This window comes from Cygnus atratus, chromosome Z (genome assembly GCF_013377495.2).
Source record: "Cygnus atratus isolate AKBS03 ecotype Queensland, Australia chromosome Z, CAtr_DNAZoo_HiC_assembly, whole genome shotgun sequence".
NCBI classification, from domain to species: domain Eukaryota; kingdom Metazoa; phylum Chordata; class Aves; order Anseriformes; family Anatidae; genus Cygnus; species Cygnus atratus.
Genome location: NC_066396.1, coordinates 13,103,192 through 13,125,687, shown reverse-complemented (window position 1 = coordinate 13,125,687; position 22,496 = coordinate 13,103,192). Strand labels below are relative to the sequence as shown.

General features: G+C 39.4%; 2 protein-coding genes across 2 annotated transcripts in view; one reads left to right on the top strand and one right to left on the bottom strand.

Annotated features, from left to right (window-relative positions):
* The window catches only part of WDR70 (WD repeat domain 70), a 136,935-nt gene extending 121,417 nt beyond the window's left edge, over positions 1 to 15,518 (bottom strand). Inside the window, exons 1-5 of the mRNA XM_035563824.2 lie at positions 15,402 to 15,518; positions 15,254 to 15,316; positions 14,942 to 15,025; positions 11,367 to 11,481; positions 5,926 to 6,115 (exon numbers count right to left, since the gene is read on the bottom strand). Coding sequence (XP_035419717.1) covers positions 5,926 to 6,115; positions 11,367 to 11,481; positions 14,942 to 15,025; positions 15,254 to 15,316; positions 15,402 to 15,420 — 471 coding nt within the window. The 5' untranslated portion in view covers positions 15,421 to 15,518. The remainder of the gene's footprint in view (positions 1 to 5,925; positions 6,116 to 11,366; positions 11,482 to 14,941; positions 15,026 to 15,253; positions 15,317 to 15,401) is intronic.
* The window catches only part of NUP155 (nucleoporin 155), a 30,115-nt gene continuing 23,126 nt past the window's right edge, over positions 15,508 to 22,496 (top strand). Inside the window, exons 1-11 of the mRNA XM_035563823.2 lie at positions 15,508 to 15,780; positions 16,575 to 16,712; positions 17,039 to 17,135; positions 18,256 to 18,326; positions 18,922 to 19,014; positions 19,896 to 20,062; positions 20,207 to 20,312; positions 20,577 to 20,650; positions 20,962 to 21,053; positions 21,184 to 21,281; positions 22,282 to 22,434. Of these exons, the coding sequence (XP_035419716.1) occupies positions 15,645 to 15,780; positions 16,575 to 16,712; positions 17,039 to 17,135; positions 18,256 to 18,326; positions 18,922 to 19,014; positions 19,896 to 20,062; positions 20,207 to 20,312; positions 20,577 to 20,650; positions 20,962 to 21,053; positions 21,184 to 21,281; positions 22,282 to 22,434 (1,225 nt within the window). The 5' untranslated portion in view covers positions 15,508 to 15,644. The remainder of the gene's footprint in view (positions 15,781 to 16,574; positions 16,713 to 17,038; positions 17,136 to 18,255; positions 18,327 to 18,921; positions 19,015 to 19,895; positions 20,063 to 20,206; positions 20,313 to 20,576; positions 20,651 to 20,961; positions 21,054 to 21,183; positions 21,282 to 22,281; positions 22,435 to 22,496) is intronic.

Genomic DNA, 22,496 nt, shown 5'->3' with positions numbered 1-22,496 from the left:
TCTTTTGTCTGCCTCCATCCAGACTTTTTTTTGATCACATAAACACTAAATATGCTTCCAGTGCGTCACACCCAGGCAAAAAGAAGCTGTCAAAGACTAGTACATCTCCCAACCTCAAAATTTACCACATAAAATACTGCCCTTGTTATGAATTTGCCCTCCAAGAAATAAGTCATTCTCTCTTCTAAAATATCCCTCTTTTGAAACAAGAAGACCTTCTTCAAGTTTTCCAGGACACATAGTTTGGGAGATAGAAGCCAAAGATGAAAAGCTTCAAGACTACAGCGCACACTGCTTCCTCCTTATCCCTTCAGCTTACAACAAGCACTGACAATCCAACTGGGCTTTTAATTCTCTAAGGGGAAAAAAAAATACTACAGCAAAGCACTGATCACACTTCAAATACTCCTCATCTTCCTCACTTCCCAAATTAATGCAAGTCTTCTATATTAGAAGGAAAATTGTAACAAGAGGAAAATACCAAAGGGACTTGACACCAAGTGTAGCTACATGCTCTATAAAACAGCGTCTCTTACAGTACTACAAAACAAGCACTGTAAAATGTTTGCTTAAGTCCTTAGAAACATATTGTGCCATATTAAGAATCATCACTATTTGCACAAATGAAGGTGAATTATGACAAATGGATAAGTCCTTTAATCTAAATATTTTCTTGTTAATAGTATTAAGTATTAATACTTAATCAGTATTAACACAGAATTTAATCAAGCACAGAAAGATGCTTTATAACAGCTAACATGAATACTTGAGTACATAAAATGAGCTTACATAAATTTAGAATAAAATGTAACTCAAATTCAGTTCGCATCACATGTAAATGTAAATTACAAAAATTCACAGTATTTATAAACTGTGCTGATTCAAAACATTACAAGGCAAAATGTTCAGCAGTTTATTGTTATTATTAATTTTCCCAAAAAAGCTCCAATAAGGTATGAAAAATTCCCAACAAAGATAAACACCAGTCACTCCTCCTACCTGATGATTACTAGTTAGTATTCTAACAAGTAATCATCAAGTAATCAGTGTGAGTTGTGCAGTCCTGAGACAATCCTAGAATCAAAAGATGTTTTTCTCATAGCAGACAATTTTGACAAATGTCTCCATTGACAGTTTCATACAAGAAAGCAAAAACGATCAAAAAATGGCAGAAAAAAACAATCTCCTATAATAAAAAACACATCTAAAGTCAAGCTTGAGAGACAACAGCAAGCTACCAGGGCGAAGCCACTATTTTGATGCATTTTTATCTGTTGCACAAAGTTTACAAGACTCTAGAGTACAGAACTCCAATTCATATAACTTATAAAGAAAAAATTGTTTCTTTCAGGGTCAAAAATATGGATGCTTGTGTTTTGAAGTTATAAAAAAATACAGTAACAAAAGAGAGACTGTCTAACAATCCATCTGGAAACAAAACAAAATTATTCAATGGAGCTTTCCATCTCTCCTCTCCCAATTCTGCCCCCATGCATACCAACCACAGACTGAAGTACAATCAAGAAAAAAGGAATCACAGAGTCCTCGTAACATCAACACCTGCTTTTTGGGAGACTCACAGGATCGTACTGTGATCACCAATCGATCAACAGGAAATCAGGACAGCACAGCTGTTTCCTTATTCCCTTCAGAGGAAAGAAAATAACTGAGTTCATGAGCAGAAGTAAGGAGAGGCTCTAGACCCCAAAGGCCTCTGGCATCCATGCTGACACAAAGTCTTCCCAGTTATAAATTAACTGTTTAGACTTAAAACCCACAAGTCTCATATTTCTGCCGCTCTGCTTATTCTCAACCAAATCTATTCTAGACTGTTTTGTAACTATTGTCTTAAGATCAGACGAACTTAAATCACACAAGTCTGCAAGTTACTTTTCTGTCTGAAACTTTTCATTGGGGTCTTTTAACTCTGGTTTCCAGTTACTGCACTTTATCAAGACAGTCATAGCGTTACTCAAATATTTTTATATATATTTTATACTTATATATTAAAATATATGTATTGTATAGATATATTTATATATAAACTAATACCATAATGTTACTAGAAATTAATACAGTCAACAAACAAAGTGAAAATTGAGAAACACTGAGAAAGATAGGCTGAAGTAAAATCTGTTTCTGCACATTGTTTTCACCTTTGCATGCCTGCAAAATTTACAGATCTAAAGCAAGTATTTCACTAGACAAGACATCAACTACCCTTTGGAGAGATAATGAAAATAAATTATACTCAGTGCTCAGAATCCATAAATCTGAAATTTATGCAAGCAATTATGTAAAAAACAACAACAAAACAGCACATATCTTATCGGCACATGTCAGATACCAAGTTACAGCAACGATGCAGCTGTTTTCTCTAAAACGATTTACATGTATATAGTGTATTGTATTTTAGAGATTTCAAAGTGCGAAGCCTTACGAAGGTACAGCCTTCTTTGCTGGAGGACAACAGACAACAGGTACACAGCACACTAACACACAGATTAAAAAGAAACAGGTATTTTCTGTTTCGTTGCCGATAACTTGCTCTTAACTTCATAAGCTACCTCTACTACTGAAAGTCTCACCCTGTTCTGTCAAACATACCTATTGCCAAAAATATATTTGTTTTTAACACTTAAAAGATTTTTATGGATCTTCCCATAATTTCTCAATTATTAAACAAACACTGCAATACTACCTAAATGTGAGTACTTATCATTTAGTTACTTTTTCCCACAGGACCTCATTCATTCCAGAAATATGAATGAATGAAGGAGTCTGCTACCACTTGGCACTAATTTGAGGTTTGAACGTGACTGCATTTAGGAATTCATATAGCACTCTCCACTGATACGGAAGAGATAATTATACCACAAACTGGAACAGTAGTGTATATATATAGGACTTTTGATTCATGTGAATTTAACAAAATCACATGACAAAAATTACTCAACAAAAGAGGTGTCAGAGGATGCCAACCTTTCACTGAAGATGCAATAAAACAGATCTTGAATATTTAGCTTACTTGACCAATATGGTTAAATTTATCTTCAACACAACGAAATAATTCTGCTAATTCACTATGTGTGGGAAAGACCACTGCCAACATACTTAAATGAAGTATAAATATATATCTTTTTAATTAAAATTTCAGAATTGAATTACTGCAGGCTAAACAAACGATGCTTATTGCCAACTGCATAAAGTGATGTCTCCATAACAGGCTACAGTACCAGAGGAAAATCTTTATTTGCATCAATTCTCACTTTCAAAAGAAAACCCATTAAGTTCTGGCATGAGTTAAAAGAAAAATCTAGGTATATAAAAACTAAGCACAATTACTGTAGCTAATCTGATGAGTGTGACTTGTTTTTAAGCAAAATTCTCCGTGATTTTGCAACACATACAAAATGTTTTTGATTATTAGGAAGAACAATTTTGATACATTAAGCTAAGAAATCAATTCAATTCCTTAAGGCCCTGACAAGAAGACTATAAATCCCAGCATTCCACTGAAATATAACTTTTTTCGTTTAAGGACCGTTTATAGTTCTGGTGCTTTCAAATCTCATTTGTTGTTTAAAAAAATAAAATGGATGTAAACAAGTGAACACTGAAACAAAGCAATTAATAATAAAGTGTGTAGAAAAGGTAAGGATGAATAGCCATAAGAGATTTCTGATGCAAAGTTTTTTGTAATATTTCTGTGAAATATTAGCAGACAGGAGGTTAAACTTTGCGTTTAATCAAGAGGATTTACCGTGATTTCAAGTTTACACTGACACTGTTTTATTTTAGTGTCATATACACTGAATTCCTTTGAGCATCTTGGAGAACTTTTACTCTGCCAAAGATTAAAGATACCTGCAGGCCCCTGTTCCCAAGCCTGGTTGCTTCTCTATGTGTGGCTTCAATTACTCAGTGTTATATGCAGTTACAAGCTTCAAAAGTGCTGACAGCAAAGCAAAAGATTATTTTCTCTAGGAAGAGAAATAGGGACAGCTAGGGAGACCTGTGATGTAGAAGGGCATTCTGATGAGGCCCCAAAGAACAAACAGAACACCTGTGCAGAACAAGCATACTTTTTTGAGATTTACCACTTCCTAGTATATGCATGCACGAAGTTACCAGATATTAATAGATACTTTCAGACATTGTTCTTCTTTGTAGTGAACCCAGATGCATGCCAATTTGAAAAAAGGACAATACATAGGATTTACACAATCCACACTAACATGCTGGACCCTGAAATAGGCTGAAAATTATTTCACGCCCAAACTGAAAAAGAGGAAACACTTCCTTCAACATCAATACATTTAAGTACTTTTCAAGACAGTAACTGTTATTCTGATTATCTATTAGAAATGCATGTTTGATAAAATTTCTGGATAAAGTACTGTATTTTCAGATCTTACTATTAGGTAAAAACGTTTAAACAAGCAGATCTGAGGTGGAAGAAGAGATGAAATCTGACAGAAAAGAAGTAGTGACTTCATTACGACATGACCCACAGCAACCAAAACCTGCTGATCTATGATGTTCTCAGGAATATTGGCTGACTCCGCAGTGCCATTACAGCTTGAAGTAAATGGGATTCCTGATACAGATACAAGTCATAAGTTAACTTAAGGCACTTATGACTTACAACATTCTCAAAGATAGCTTGGGATCTATCAACAGCTGGTTCCTAAGACAAAATGAGTCATGCATAGGGTACAGATGAGATCACAGGGGATATGGCCCCACAATGTACAGTTTGATAATTAAGAAAATCAGTAAGCAGATCAGACAAAGCAATAAAAATCCTCAAGCATCAGAATTTCCCACCACTCAGATCCCAGTGCCGGGTGGGGGGGGGGGATGGGGGAACATTAAACATTGCAAAGAATTATCATACAAGGTTAGGCTCCCTCTAGCAATCGGGTAAGTTACTGATTAAGAAGTTTCTCTTGTTCTTTTCTCATTCTTTTTCAGTCAGCATTCTAAACTTTAATATTATATTTGACGTGATTCAAGGTAAGAATTTACATGAAAAGCAAAAAGATGAACACCAGGCCAGAACTGAAGATGAACTGGCAAGAAATTGCTGAGACATATGAGAACTGTTTTTCTGGGGATTAGACTTGTATTTGTGTAATAGAACATATCAGTTTTGTCCACTACCAAATGGTTCAGAATAGCATTAGCAAAACTGTTTTTCCAGGACTTATATCATCGCTGCTACAAAAAAAGCACGGAAACCATCATACAACATCCACTACCATGATACAATCAATCCATGAAGGTCTGGAGAAAGAAGATCAAACTATTAAACTTCTAGCTAAGCAGAAAGGCATTTATCAACTCAGTATCTACGAAATCCAAGTGAGGCTGTTTCTGTTTTTCTCATTACTTTTAACATACAAGAAAAGAGCCTATATTTGCTCGAACAAACCAGCCTGGCATTTATTTAAAAGCAAACAAACACACAAACACACAGAAAAAACACCCCTCATCTACATCTGTACATTTTCTCAGAGCAATTTTGGCATAATGATTTTCGCTAGACTCCAGTCTACCTCTACCTCTTCTTTCCTGACAAAAATTCTACACGTGCACTAGGAAACAAGAAAACTAAACTATTTATATAAAATATTTATTTGTATAGTTCTTTTATACCATGGAAAAAAGACAAGAAAAGGAGTAAATGAAATATTGTAACTGATGATGAATTTCGGTTGAGACTCATATGTTTTAAAAACATGAGTATTTTTCAATGAAAATAATTGTGTTTGTTGAATAATCATTAGGAAAAAAAAGAAAAACTTTATTTTGAATAACAGCCATGCTTCACCTGAAAATTCAATCATAAAGGAAAAAGCATACTAACAAATTAGAGTTTACTCAAAGTGTTAAAACATTAAAGAGAAACAAAACACTTACATTATCTTCCTCTTCTGTATCATCATCATCACTATCCTTGAACCCAGGTGGAAGCGGTGGCCCAATGAATTCTTCATCATCGTCATCATCACCACCACCAACTGGACCTTGAACAGAAGTCTGGGATTGCACGGAAGGACCAGTTAACTCTTCATCTGAGCTGTCTTCACTTTCATTGCTATCTCTGTCTCTGCATGTAAAATTAAAAAAAAAAAATATATCCGTATTTTAAGAAATTGGCGCTTCCACATGAATTTCAGGTCAGAGATGTTCAGCACTGACATAAATTTGCAAACACTGAAATTAGGAGCAAAACGTAAACTCATTTTTATTAACATAATGTAGGCCCACCAGCATCTTGAAAGCATAAAAAAAGCTTTAAACAAAAAAGGAATAACATAGCATCGGATAATTTAAAAAAAAAAAAAAGGCAGAATACAAAAAGAAAAAGTTAGGTGGAATGTAAAAGTAACAGTGCCACATCACTAATATGAGTTTAAAATACTTACATATGCTTATATCTAAAATACTTAGAAGCCAGCAGTACATACTGATACACAGCATCTCCAAGCAGCCGCTACAGGTTGCAGCATACCCAAACACTCTGCACCTCCCTCAGCATGGTGGAACTCAAAAGAGTAACGATCCAGGCTCACCACCAGAGCGAGAACACAAAGCATGGCACTTGCTTTTTAATGCTGGTAAAGAAGTACAGGGAATCAAGTACTGTCAGCCAAATATTTGATGTACAGTAACCTGTTACATGTCTAGATTCTAAAAGTTGTGTTTAAATTATCATTTCAGTGATGTCTAAATCAATTGTTTTAAACGCATTGGTTTTGGCATCGGAAAATTTCTGGAAAGAAAGTAGAACTATTTATTCCACGTTCATTCAGTTCATTCGAAATAAATGGGCTCCCTCTGCTGGTAGTTATCAAGTAGGAGGTATTTTAACTGGTACAAGGTCTAAAAGGGGCAAGCACAATTTTTTACTTTTTTCCTAGGCTACAGTGTATCACTGAAGTGATACTTTGCAATGGAAGTCAGCTGTTCTTTTCTGATCCAGTCAGATAAACTCAAGTTGCAAGACATGCTTTGGGAACTTACATTTTAAGAGCAAGTATGTGAATTTAAAATTGAGCTGACTGCAAAAGATACTTTAATAATGGAAAGAAAAAGAAACTACAGAGGTGTTTCCTTTTTTCTTTTTCTTAAAGTCTAGGTTATCATTTTAAAACTATAACGAAAACAAACAAGCTCAAGAACATAATAAAGCACTAAGAAAAGAGGTTCTGAACTGTGTGATTGTGACAGAACACACAACCTCCCTAAAACAGCTGTACACTAAGCAGGTAATAGGTTATACAGCAAATATTTGTCTTGGATAAGCAAATGGAATTCTATTTTAGGAAGAAATCAAAACAAACTAAAACCAACGTGAATTTGGTCCTCAGATGTCACAGTGATGAGAAGGGCTTGCATGCCTGAAAGCTTGTCTAATTTTTCCAACTATATTTACTAGCCTAATAAAAGATATTACATCTACATACAAACTTTGTTTTGCATAGTGATGAGAGACATTTAAAGACCTAGGTCAGCATATGACCGTACAATAAATCTAACTCAAATAAAATGAGCTTCTTTCACTCTATAGCAATGGGACAATCAAAGTCCTTTTACCTTAAGAAAGCTTTTCCAGTATCTGAGGAACACGTTTGGGTCCTTCAAAACTCTTCAAGTTCTGTATCACCAAAATTAACTATTTTATAAGACTGAATCATAGAATATCAAAGGTGGAAGGGACCCAAAAAGGATCATCAAGTCCAACTGCTGGGTCCCAAAAGGATCACCCAGAAAAATCAGACCCTATGTCTGAGAGTGCTGTCCAAACGCTTCTTGCACTCCGGCAGCTCAGTGCTGTGACCACTGCCCTGGGGAGCCGGTCCCAGTGCCCGACCACCCTCTGGGTGCAGAACCTTTCCCTAACACCCAGCCTGACCCTCCCCTGTCCCAGCTCCATGCCGTCCCCTCGGGTTCTGTCGCTGTCCCCAGAGAGCAGAGCTCAGCGCCTGCCCCTCCGCTCCCCTCGTGAGGGAGCTGCAGGCCGCCATGAGGCCTCCCCTCAGCCTGCTCTGCTCTGGGCTGAACAAACCAAGGGACCTCAGATGCTTCACACATCTTGCCCTCTAGACCCTTCACCATCTTTGTAGCCCTCCTTTGGATGCTCTCTAACAGTTTTATGTCCTATATATTGTGGCACCCAAACCTGCACATGGTACTGGAGGTGAGGCCGCACCAGCACAGAGCAGAGCAGGACAATCCCTTCCCTTGGCCAGCTAGCAGTGCCGTGCCTGATGCACCCCAGGGTGCGGTTGGCCCTCCTGGCTGCCAGGGCACACTGCTGGCTCATCTTCAACTTGCTGCTGACCAGAAGCCCCAGATCCCTTTCCGTGGGGCTGATCTCCACCCTCTTGCCCCCCGGTCTGTATTTACAGCCAGGGTTGCCCCCTTCCCAGATACAGAATCCAGCGCTGGCTCTTGTTAAACTTCATACTATTGGTGATTGCCCAGGTCTCTGATTTGTCCAGATCTCTCTGCAAAGCCTTACCACCCTGTGTGTGTCAGAGTTGATCTGAAAAACTGACACGTTCCCAGACTAGCAAACCATGTATCTTTTCCCTAAAAGCCAAAAAAATTAGTTTGGAATGGAACAAAACATACCATGTAGCTGCCAGTAAGAGTGTATATAACACAATGACTGAAGGAGGCCCTTCCAATCCCAGAGTCCCAGACTTTTAGATCTTTCTATAGACACTCAAGAACAATACCCAGCTTCCTCCCTAATTGCCTAACCCTATAGTTTCCTTATTTACTAGGTAGAATCAATGCATTCAAACACTTCAGCATTTTGAGAGGCTATGCAATTATTCTTCATATTAAATGATCAGAAATTCAGTGCTGTTTTTCACCACACTCTAAGCTCGGCAGAGACAACCAAGGATTCCAGCTACAGCTGCTAGTTTACTCTGTTTCAACAGGAAAGGCAGTCGAACACAAGAACAGCCCAACATAGCCAGGCCAAAAGCCCATCTAGCTGAGTAGCATTCGTCAGACAGTGACAAGGGGTGCCAGCAGAAATGACAAAACAAGAGAGCAGACATATCATGGCACTTGTTTAAACTTTCAGCTATACAGTCTTCCTCTACCAGATGCTGCTAAAGGAACCCCTTTCCCACAAATCAGAGGCATATAAGGAACTGTTTTTTGCCTTCCCTCATTACTTCCTCAATAAGTAAAACATGCTGTTAAGAGGAAAACAGAAAGCTGGATTAGAGTACACATGGCACACAGAGTGAAAATAACGAAAAACATTACGAGAGCTGTGTATGTGGGCATTACCCCGCCCCCCCATGCGTTCTCTCTCCTCACATCATCTACTGTAATTTCTTAGACTTTTTATTTTTTATATACTAGCAGGTGCTAATTGTGGATATTGTGGATGCTCCATCCCTGGAAGTGCTCAAGGACAGGTTGGATAAGGCTTTGAGCAACCTGGTCTGGTGGGAGGTGTCCCTGCCCATGGCAGGGGGGCTGAGACCAGGTGATCTTTAAGGTCCTTTCCAACTCAAACCATTCTGACTCTATGCTTTTCTTTGACAAAGTGTAAATACTATTGTTCTTATGCATATGTGTGTAAATACTGTAACTATTGCAAACATTTCTCTGTAGCAAATTAATTCAAAAAGCAAAAAGAATCACTAGAATCACCTTTTTGTATTAAACAACCCTTTGTCAACAATTGTAAAATTAGTAAGAGAGCTACTAAGATAGATGAATGTACTTGGAATTTAAAGAAAAATAGTAGTGTTGCCATTTTCAGAGAAAAGAATAAGCTGTAAATTCAATTTATAGTAACTAAAATCTACATCATAAAAAAAATAATACCCTTGAATCCTATAATTCAGATTTCAACAGTCACTTGAAGGATTATCCCACTGAATTTAGGCTGAGGCACAATGGTGTGTCTCCTTCACTAGCTTTCTGTTTTAAGCACTAAGTTCTAAACTGAGTGCCATAATTTACAAGGAAATATAATACTGCAAGTTAACATGTTCAGCTTCCAGTTCTGTGAGCTTTTCATGCCAGTCCTCAGTTAAAAAACAAACAAACAAACAAACCAAAATAAAAAAACCACTTATTATAAACAGGTCCTTAGTGAGTTACCAGAGCCTCCTTTGTAACTCATAATGCTGATAGGTAATTATTACTTTCTTTTATCCAAAGAGCCTAGAGTACTCTTCTCTGAAATCCTTTAGTGAAATGATAGAAAACGCTCTATATCATCTGCCTACTATTTGTTTTAATTGAATCCTTATATTGAAGTCACCCGTATATACAAAGCACACAATCCCATTGCATCTAATTCTTGTCAGTCTCTATTGTTTCACTAGGAAGAGCATCAAAAGTGAATGGCAGCACATACTTTTACTTCCTCCGTAAGACATAACACAGATCTATAGGGAAGTATGTTGTGTGACCAGTTATTTCAGTGCGAGTCCACAGCCCATTTGAGCTTTCCATAAATCAACAGGCAAAGAAGAAATTTTAGAACAGAAATTTGTTCGGTCTGCAATGCTACAGGCTTGTCTGTAAAAACCTACCACATACAATCAGCCTAGGAGACACATAAGAGTATACCAGAGTAGCTTACGGCTTATAAGACTTCTGTAGACAGAAAACCCTACAAATTTACAGTATACTGATGTCAACAAACCCCGTCACACAAAGGAGTGATGTGGCCTCTGTTACATGTTGCAACTTTTGATTTTGCAGCACTGAAGAATCCAAATACTCAAAGCAGTAACATCTGCTATTTGTCAATGACATGCAGACTTTGAAAAGTTGTGGAGTAAATTTCAGACTGAAATCAAATCAGAATATTTATTCAGCCATACCACTACTCCATACAGTGTGCACACTTAGTCTCTCTACCTAACTTTGCTATTCTTTTGCAGGCTTGAACAAGTATATCCTATTTACGGGTGGGAATTATAGTTGCTAATAAAGTCACCACCTGTATGCTCTATATTTGACCATATATTTTCAAAAAATATACAGATAACATTGCTGTTTAAAAAAAAAAAAAAGCATGCCAAACAGGATTATGTATTAAAGAACTATTAAAATTAACTATTAAATATACACAATTGCAATATTTACAAATACTGACACATCCAAGAAAGTACAGATAAATAACAGCACTTCCACTCTAACACTTCAGATAGCATAGGCATGTTCACACAAGTTAAGCAATTATCATTCCCCCACCCACCCTCCACCCTCACCCCGGAAAAAAAAGAAAAACAAATAACACCCCAACCAAAAAAAGCCCTTTCAGATAAAAAAGTTGCTAAATGACACCTCCCACCATAACTAAGTACCTTGGTTTTAATGTGGACCCAACTCCTGTTGCACTTGAGGCTGAAGCTGATGAATCAGTGTGTCGACTTCTAAGTTCTTTTTCAGCCTGTTCTTCCTTTTCTCTTTCTCGAGCCTCTGAGTATGGAGAATACATAAGTGACAAATAATCAAGATTTTTTTTAAAAGATACAATTAGATGCCTGCTGAGGACAGTAAAACAACTTTCTTCATTTTCAGATCTATACAAAATGACAGAAAAGTTTGGGTTGGAAGGGACCTTAAATATCATTTAATTCCACCACCCCCCAGCCAGGGGAAGGGATGTCACCTGCTAGATCAGGTTGCCCAGGGCCCCATCCAACCTGGCCTTGAAATCCTCCAGCAATGGGGCATCCACTGCTTCTGTGGGCAACCCATTCCAGTGCCTCACCACCCCCACAGGAAACATTTTTTTCCTAATATCTAATCTATATCTACTCTCTTGTAGTTTAAAGCCATTACTCCTTGTCCTATCACTCCACTCCTTGACAAAGAGTCCCTCTCCTGCTTTCCTGTAGGCCCCCTTTAAGGATGGAAAGGCTGCAATGAGGTCTCCCAGGAGCCTTCTCTTCTCCAGGATGAACAACCCCAACTCCCTCAGCCTGTCTTCACAAAAAAGGTGCTCCAGCCCTTTGATCTTCTTTGTGGCCCTCTTCTGGGCTCACTCAACAGGTCCATGAGCTTATGTTGGAGGTCCCATAGCTAGGTTCAGGACTCCAGGTGGGGTCTCACAAGAGCAGAGTGGATGGAAAGAATCATCTCCCTCGACCTGCTGGCCACGCTACTTTTGATGCAGCCTAGGACACGGTTGGCTTTCTGGGCTGCATGCACACACTGCTGGCTCATGTTAAGCTTTTCATCAATCAACACCCCCAGTTCCTTCTCCTCAGAGCTGCTTTCAATCCATTCTCTGGCCAGCCTGTCTTTGTGCTTGGGATTGCCCCAGCTCAGGTGCAGGACATGGTTCACATGGGCCCATGTCTCAAGCCTGCCCAGGTCCCTCTGGATGGCATCCCTTCCCTCCAGCGTGTTCACTGCACTACACAGCTTGGTGTCACTGGCAACTTGCTGAGGATGCACTCAATCCCAATGTCCATGTCACCAACAAAGACATTAAACAATGCCAGTTCCAATATTGACTCCTGTGGAACACCACTCGTTCCTGATCTCCACATGGACGCTGAGCTGTTGACCACAACTCTTTGAGTGCGACCATCCAGCCAGTTCCTTACGCACCAAATGGTCCATCCATCAAATCCATGTCTCTCCAATTTAGAGACAATGATATCGTGTGGTACAGGGTCAAATGCTTTGCACAAGTCCAGGCAGATGATGTGAGTTCTTCTTCTTCTATCCACCAATGCTGTAACCCCATCATATAGGGCCACCAGGTTTGTCAGGCACAATCTACCCTTAGCAAAGCCATGTTGGCTGTCACCAGTCACCTTCTCATTTTCCATGCACCTTAGCAGTTTCCAGGAGGATCTGATCCACGATCTTGCCAGGCACAGAGGTGAGACTGACTGGCCTGTAGCTCCCCGGGTCTTAATAACTCCTATAATTATTACATATTCCTATAATTATTACTACAGTTAACAGTGTATTTTAAGAAATTTGAAAATGCTCACATTACAAAAAAAAAAAAAGAGAGAGAGAGAGAGATGAATTACATACAAAGCTTTGTCATTTTTGGTAAAACGACTAATTTTTTAATGAATAATACGCTGTGTTTCCTTTATGTGCAAGACCCTAGAAACTTGTCTGGATGGTAGGAAGGAGGCAAGCCTTCCACATGCACTTCAAGATGTCTTAATTCAAAAACACTAGGCTTATTGAATTTTCCTCCTAATCTAAAACACGGTGAAAATAGGTGATCTCCAAGAAGAGATGATAGCTTGACATGAAAGAATATTGAATCTGAAAATTTTTTCAACACAGAAAAAATCTTATTATGCTTAAATTTAGTCAGTTCAAAAAAGGGTCCAAATCAAGTTTTGGAAATCTCATATATTTGAATTTCATGGTGTTTTAACATCCATAAAGTCAACAAGCCTCCGAGGTGGTCTATTCACATGATTCTGCATAGAATCAAAAAAATAAAACCAAACAACATTGCATTGATCTTACTCTTTCATAGAGAATTGTGTTCCCTTAATAAGACGCTTCAAGTTTACAGTTTTCACAAACTGCAACAGTTCAGAGATCAAATTAAGCCTAAGTTAGGACAAAAGCTCACCACAATGCTATCAATTGCTCAACCACAATGGTATCAGTAAAAAAAAAAAAAATTTTTTTTTTTTGGACACGCTGTCCAAGTGGAAGGAGAAAACATAGGCATTTGTGTTGGCAAAGGGAGTTCTAAAACACTACACTGGGTTGTGCCAGGTCTGACAGGGATGGAGTTAACTTTCCCTGCAGCAGCCCATACAGTTCTGTACTCTGCACGTGTAGCTAGAACAGCACTGGTATCACACCAGTGTCTGCTGCTGAGCAATACTGGCACAGCATCAGGACTCCCTCCAAGCCCCCCAGAGCCAGCAGGCTTGGGGTGGGCAAGAGATGCAGAGGGGACGTCGCCAGGGCAGCTAACCTAAACGGACCAAAGGGATATTCCATACCATATGATGTCACGCTCAGCAATAGAAGGTGGGAAAGGGGAAGGAGAGGAGGGACTCTCATTATAAAAACGTCTGCCCTCCCAAACAAACACTACGTGTATTGAGGCTGTGCTTCCTGGGGCATGGCCAAACATCGCTCATTGATGGGAAGTAGAGAACAATTTCTTTTCTCTCTCTGGGCTTCTGTGCAGCCTTTGCTTTTTTTTCTTTTTTTTCCATCTTCCTTTTCCCTTTAATTAAATTATCCTTATCTCAACCTGTGAGGTTTTTTTTTTTTTTTTTTCTTTCCAGCATTCTTTCATTTTCCTCTCTTATTCTAAGGGGGGGAATGAGAGAGATGTGGTGGAGCTCAGCTGCCCAGCAAGGTAAAAAAACACCACAAACACAAGTGTCTCCCTAAGGACCATCTTTGGAATGGTTTTTGCTTGGATACAGACAGCAAAGCATGCAATTTCCATCATTATTTACTCTCAAACCACTGCCTTGAAAACCCACCCGCTCCCAGCACAACAGAAGACAGAAAAACTTGCAGGCTGCTATATAACCTGCTGTATGTCATAGGACATATTTCATTTTTTATTCCATGCTCTCTGGATTAAAGCTCTCTGTGTCCAGTTCCCTTTGAATTTTGGAATGGAACTTCCAAAATTTCAAATAAAAAAATCTTTTATGTGAATCCAGCTTTTTGCTGTGTCCAAGTCCCATGCCACACAACAGGAACCTTGTGCAGGCAGGCCTCTTGCATGCTGTAACGTATGTAAATTAGTAACTTACCTCCTTATCCACCCTCGAGTGATTTAGGACTATCTTTCTTCAGCAAAACCACATTTATTGGCTTTCTAAATAGCCAGTGGGAGACACCTCACCCATCACCCCAACACACAAAAAAACAAAACACATTTTAAGAAGCACTAACTGACAGCACCCACATTCCTTACCCAAGACCTTCCTGCTCCTTTCCACGGCGGTCCTTCTTGTCTGCTCAAACATGGCTTCGAGATCAAAAGTGCGAGCTTTCTTCCCTAAAAAAAAAAAAAATCGAAAAGGGATTAAAAAGGAGACTGACTAAGGCTCGCCCTGGTGACGGGCAGTGCGGGAGCTGCAGGGGGGGGATCCCAGGGCCGGGGGATCCCAGGGCTTGGGGGGTGGGGGGAGCATCCCAGGGTCGCCATCCCCTCGTAGCTCCCAGCCCACCCCAGGGACACCGCCGCGGGACCCCCAGCCGTCCCCAGAAGCCCCCCGGGACTTACCGAAACCGGAGAAGCCCATGGTGGCCGCCAGCTCCGGGTCGGCCCCAGCCAGCATCTCGGCGTCTGCAAAGAGAAAGAGGGGGGAAGATAAAAGCGGTCAGCAGAGGGGCGCGGGGCCGGCGCTGCCCGGTCCCGTCCCGGTGCTCACCGCCCTCCGGCGGCTCCATGCCGCGGCCGGCCCGGAACCACAACAGCGCGGGGAGGAAGCCGCGGGGCCGGGCCACCTCCTCCTGCCGCTACGCCCCCGCTGTCCCCGCCCGGCGGAACGGCGTCAGCAGCGCGGGGACCGCCGGGATTTGGCGCGGAGAGGCGGGCGGGCAGCTCCCGGTACTGGTCCCGTACTGGTCCCGGTACTGGTCCCGGGCCCGGCCCGGCGCGGCCCGGCCCCGCCATGCCCGCTGCCATGAGCCCCGCCGCGCCCGCCGTGCACGAGGCGCTGGAGGCCGCGGGCCGCATCATCGACCGGCAGATCCAGGACGACCGCTGCTACCCGGACCTGTCCGAGCTGCTGGCCGTGCCGGCGCCTGGTGAGCGGCCGGCGGGGCCCGAGGGGCCGCGGGGGGGTGTCAGGGGAGCGGTTCGGTGGCCGGGGGGAGCGGGCCCGGGGCTGGCCCCTCGGCCACGCCGGTTTCCCGCTCCACGCTGCGGGGTCACAAGGCGCCCAGCGCCGCCCTCAGAGCCGCGGGCAGCACGGAAAGCTCCGAAATGCTGCCCCGAAATGCTTCCATTTCTCGGGAGCGCTGCGCCACGTGTAGCTGGGGTAGTGCTACCCAAACACGCCTTTTGTCCTCCCTGGGGCTGCGAGCAGCCCGAGCTGTGGTGCCAGCTGTCCGGCCGGGGGGCTGTGAAGAGGAGTGTTGGAGCTCCGGGCGGCCTGGTCGGTGTGCTGCCAGCACATGCCTTCAGATAACAGCGTGTGTTTTCTGTTACGATACCATCCCAACCGTGGCCAAACTGTAGCTCCCTGTGTCATTCTGCAGTGGCATCCCATAAAGTAAAGTGGGAACATGGGAATTTTAGATTGATACTGGGAATGCAAATCAGGTTTTCTAAGTAAGCGTGCTCCTGGCTTCTTCACCTTACGTATTTAATGCCTGGCCATACAATGGAAAAAAGTATACAGAGTACCATGGAGAAAATGGGGTAAAGAGTAGGCTGGGGGTGAGATGACTTATTCTAAGAGTTTATTTGCAAATCTATTTTCACAGAGTAGAGAAAAAATCGTGAAAAGATAGAAAAATAGATTTATTTTTTTTCCTTAAGCATTTAATTCTTTATAGGAAGTCTAATTTTTGTGTGTGTGTGCTGCTCTTAATTGCAGGTAGCCCTACTGTTTCTGGTATGACAGATATGGATTATCCTTTGCAAGGTCCAGGTCTGCTGTCAATACCTAATCTTCCAGAGATCAGCTCAGTCCGCAGAGTCCCACTTCCCCCGGAGCTAGTGGAGCAGTTTGGACGTATCCTAATGAAAAATAATGTGTTGTGTACGTAATAATAATAGAAACAAACTTCTGCTCTCTCATAATCATTTTTCTCCACTAGTTCTGTCAGACTCCTAGAAATGAAGCTTGGTATTGTTTATGTTCCCTTTTTAAGGGTCCAATAAGGTCAGTTTGTATAGAGGTGCTGGTGGAATTAGTTCCTGTATGAGGAACTTCAAATGTTTATGCTATGTAGTTTGTGTGCTTCTGTATGTAAAGCAATAATTTTTTTAAAACGTTGAAAGGAGATTTTGCCTTTGTTGGTCAAAATGCATTTAGTCCTTACATCAGCAATGCTTCAGATATGCAATGCAATTGTATGATGGGAGTATTTCCAGAAATCAGCAGAGCGTGGCTAACCATTGACAGTGACATTTTTATGTGGAACTATGAAGATGGGTATGTACAAACGCATTCCTGATGGTATTATATTGGAATTAAGTAATTATAGTAGTCAGAAATTGTTTACTTGTAGCACAGAGGAGTGCTATTCAGATGAAGTTATCTTGATTCATTTTAGGTTTTACTAAAGCTTTTAACTAATAAGTGTTTACGGAGTTTTAAGAGTTAGTAATAGTGCTCCCAAATTATCTAGAGATGAAAGAAGAGAAATTGCATTTGCTTAGGGTTTGACATAGCTGATGTCCTGAAGTTGTTGCTGTATTATGGCTAGGGTTTTCATTATGCCCCAAAGGAGTAGTTATACACTAATTGCCTAACTAACCTAAGTAGATTTGGTAAGTACAGTGGTACATGTACAGCAGCCAGTCATTTCCACAATGATAAATAATATGACCTTGGTACCTTGGCTATATACTCTATTTTTAACGTATTGTGATTGAAGCTTTCCTGTCTAAAGGATGCATAAAACTGAAAATAATTTCAACATCTTTTCAAATGGCAGTTTATAATTTCCAGGTTTGTTTCCTTATTTGTCTAATCCTGCTTTTTTAAGAATTATATTTTTGTAAGAATTTTCGTAGGAATTGTTTTATATAATTTGTTGGATTTCTTAAGATTAAAGTTAAGAGTGCTCCTCTCCATGCATTTACATTGTGTCATAAAGTTTAAAATACATTAATTAGATATATTCACCAGATAATGCCACACATAATAGCATTAAAGGTAAGGTACTATGGAGAAGGTAGAATTTTTTTATTTTTGCATTAGATGTTTTTTCATGTATGTTCCTCCCTTTAGGTGTTAATTGGTGTTGTAGGTGATGCTTTGTGTAATTCAGAGTAGAATGCATGAACTAACAAAATCCAAAAATATAAAATACTACAGTTTGGTTTCAGGTTTGAAACTCAGCTATGGCTCTGTCATACCATTCAGCTGGACCTGTTTTCACCCATATCAAAAGGTGTAGATGGCTTCAGCATGTTCTAGTACATATTCACAATATTACAATAACTATTAATAATTTTTAAATATACACTATCTGACTTTGTTTTATTTTGTGAGTATGTGATAGTATGTAACAAATCTTATGCAGGTTTTTTTCCTTGTTCTTTGACAGGGGAGATCTAGCTTATTTTGATGGCCTCAGTGAAACTATCCTTGCTGTGGGTCTCGTAAAACCAAAGGGAGGTAAGGAGTGACCATGACTAGACTGCTAATGAATTTTCTGTATATGTTTTTTTAATATCTGTGTTTTACATCTATATATGCAAGATAAATGGTTTGGCTTGTTTTTTAGAAACCTCACAAAATTAAATTACAAGCTAAAGATGGTGTTTAGCTTAACAATCATTTACTCTGAGCTTGCGTTTTTTGCAAGCTCATACATCATACTCTAACATTTGTACTGCTTATAAGTTGTCCCATTTGAGTGACAACTTCCTTGAGATCCTGATTTCTAGCACATGCAGTTCTTTTGATAGCTACTGCTTAGATAACATCAAAGTCAAAGTTGCAATAGTAGTAAGATTGAATGTAAAAGAAATAAAAGAAAAAGAAGACAAGAATAAAATGTCATTTTTAAATTCTTCTATTTCATGAACTGGAAGCTGAACTGCTGACTGATACTGTTTTGTAATTCTAGAGTTTCACAGGTTCTTAGGTCTTAAATATGACTGTTCCCTCTAACCATTCGCTATATCAACCTCATGAATACAGTGGATACAGTCATTGTGAGTCTGAGAGTTGACTGCAAACTAAAATCTAATTTTCTTTCGCACTTTAGGTATATTCCAGCCTCATGTACGACACTTACTTGTTCTGGCAACTCCTGTGGATATTGTGATTTTAGGGCTCAGTTGCTCTAATATACAAGCAGGTAGTTCTCTTTTTCTCTTCCATTTCGGTAAATTAAAGAACATATTAGGGTAGTATTCTCAGTTGTGAATTAACAACTATATAAATACACAATGGCTATTTCATTAATAGCTATTAAAAAGAAGGAAAGAAAGAAAAACAAGAACATGTGCTTGCTGATTTTTAAATCATGTTAGAAACGTGGTAAAATAGTTCCCTTTTCTTAGGGTGTGCACCTGCTGTATCCAGGACTCCCATAGAAGGGTTGAGTAATATTATTCACTTGTTTAACATGAAAAGAACTTTTGAAAACAGATACTCCTGTTAATTAAACCACATGTTCAAGAGGGAAGGAAGAGATGGATATGAATCTAGATAACAGATGATGAAAGCAGTTTGTTAACCTGATTGGCATTTATATTCTAATCCCAGAAAACAAGCACCTGATACCAAGTTTTTCATTCCGTATATAGTAAGAGGAAACAATATAGAATTGTTTAAGAAAAAAAAGAGAGAGGATTACAATCCTCTCATTTTGTTCTCTTTTTATATTATCATGCTGTGAAAGAGAAATGCAGAAATTAGTTTCAGAATTATTGGGATTTAGAGAAGAACACAACTCACAGAAAATGTGACAAATGTACAAAACATATTACAAAAATATTGTACTTCGTACTTTGAGATCTATAGAGTGTATTTGCTTTATTTCTTTAAAAAACAGACGATTGATTACTCTGCAGTTCACTTACAAGAATAGCTTTTCCAGATCTTTTTTAGTACCTATAAAATCTCCTGTAATTTTTCATGTTTTCTGAAATGCTTCTAATCACAAGCCAATAATGTTTATAAATCTGTAACATTTCTAGAGCTTAAAAACTGAAAAGTTTTATTTGTTAATTTAAGGTACTGGGTCACTCAATGACAGTATGTCTGGAGGAATGCAGCTGCTACCGGACCCTCTCTATTCACTCCCTACTGACAATACTTACATTTTGGCAATAACATCCACTGATAATGGACGTATCTTTTTGGCTGGAAAGGATGGCTGCTTGTATGAAGTAGCTTACCAGGTAATTATGGGTTACACACAGGCATTTAGATTTTTACTTGTTTTCATAATTGTACTGTTAATGATTTTATCTTTGTTTTAACTAATAGTTTGGCTTGGTTTTTGTTTTGCCTTTTTTCAACAATGCGTCTGTTTTAAATTGTAGGCTGAGGCCGGATGGTTTAGCCAGCGATGTAGGAAAATTAATCATTCAAAGAGCACGCTGTCTTTCCTTATTCCTTCGTTGCTACAGTTCACATTCTCAGAGGATGGTAAGTACCGATGCTAAAGACTTACCCAATAATTTAATGTAAACTTGAAATAATTACACTTTTTTGCTCAATTTTCTTTTAGTTTACTAATAGTTGTATGAAATTGTTTGCTCTTTTATATCATTTCCCCTAAGAGTTCTCTGGGGCTCTTGCAGTTTTTGTTGACTTGCAGTTATTTATTTTAGTGATATTCTGACTTAAACTTGTTTTCACTGATTCCATTGTTAATTTGCTACGTCTCCTTTTTCTTTTCCCCCTCCCAAGATCCTGTAGTTCAAATTGCCATTGACAACTCACGAAATATCTTATACACCCGTTCAGAAAAAGGAGTACTGCAAGTATGTTGCTTATTCTTAATGACTTTTTGCAATGTTACTAATGTGTATACAGATATTTTATGTCTTCCTGGGTACCTAGAAACTCTCTATAGTTGTATCAGGATATTATTACACTTCATCTTTCTTTCACAAAGTGTTTACGCAAGACCTAAAATAATTTCTTCTGAGGAAACAGTAGCCTTTTGATCTTCCCTTCAGCCATATAGAAACATGATGATGGTGTGAAAGTAGTGTTTGAGTTGCTGCATAATAGATGAGGCTGTATGAAGTAATGCAGTTTTAAATCTCTAAGCTGTATTATTAAATTGCAGGTTTACGATTTGGGTCAAGATGGTCAAGGAATGACCAGGATTACTTCTCTTTCACAAAATGCTATAGTTTCTGCTGCTGGGAGCATTGCCAGGTAAATGTATGATAGGTATAAAGTAAAAAGATTTTATTTAAGGTCAATAATGTGGTATATTTTCTGAAGGAAGTGGTTTTGCTTGTTTCTTTGCATTGAGAGTACAAGTATTTTTTGTTTTGTTTTCTAGAACAATAGATCGTTCTGTATTTAAACCTATTGTTCAAATAGCAGTGATTGAAAATTCTGAATCCATAGACTGTCAGCTGCTGGCAATCACACATGCAGGTAAGAAAGAAATGTGATTTACCCCCCTTTTTAACAGATAAATGACATCTGCACAGCTTAACAAAATTAACAGACATTTTCCTTTTTACGTATGTTCTGGTTTCAGCTGGGTTAGTTAATTTTCTTCCTAGTGGCTGGTATGGTGCTGTGTTTTGTATTTTGGATGAGAATAACACTGATAATGACAGTTTTAGGTGTAGCTGAGCAGTGCTTACACCAAGTCATGGACTCTTCAGCTTCACTTACTGCCCAGCCAGTGAAGAGGCTGGGGAAGCATAAGAAGCTGAGAAGGGACAGAACCAGGACAGCTGGTCCCAACTGGCCAAAGGGATATTCCATACCATATAGCGTCATGGTGAACAATAAAGCTGTGGGGGGAGGGGTTTGGCTGGGGCGGGGGACCCACTGCCCAGGTTTTGGCAGTGGGTGGTGAGCAATTGCATTATGCATCATGTGTTTTCTGTATTCCTTTATCATCACAATTATCATTTTCTCTTCATTTTGTATCCTATTAAACTGTCTTTATCTCAATCCATAAGTTTTACCTTTTTTATTAATTTTTTTCCTGATTGTCTCCCCCATCCTGCTGGGAGGGGGAAAGCGAGCAAATGGTTGTGTGATGCTTAGCTGCCTGCCAGGTTAAACTACAACAACGTAACACAAATTTTGGAAACATTTATTTCATTCTGGTATGTTGTTGTTTTACATAACCAAATTGTTTTGACATTTGATGCAAGTATAATCTGGTCACACAAATTATTATCCATAGTTTATAAGAAAACCAGCAGAAAGTGGTGTGACAGAAATATTCAGGAAAGTAGTGACAGAGCTAGATTAATAACCTTTATCTTCTTGTATCTTAGCAAGAAGTGTAGTAGTGTCTGTGAAGAATTTCTTATGAGTCTGAAACTAGCTTGCTGTCTATTAGCAGTAGCAACAACGCTTTAGTCATAGTTAGGTAAGATTGCATGTAATTGACTTTCTCTTCCCTTACGTTTAGGTGTCCGACTGTATTTTAGTACTTCACAGTTTAAGCACCCAACAGCTCGTCCCTCTATGTTAACATTGGTTCATGTCCGTTTGCCACCTGGATTTTCAGCATCTTCTAATGTGGAGAAGCCCTCAAAGGTTCACAGAGCTCTTTATAGCAAAGGTAAGCAGTGGAACACAGCTCAGAAAAACAGTAGGGTGATTTTTTTTTATTATTTTTTTGTG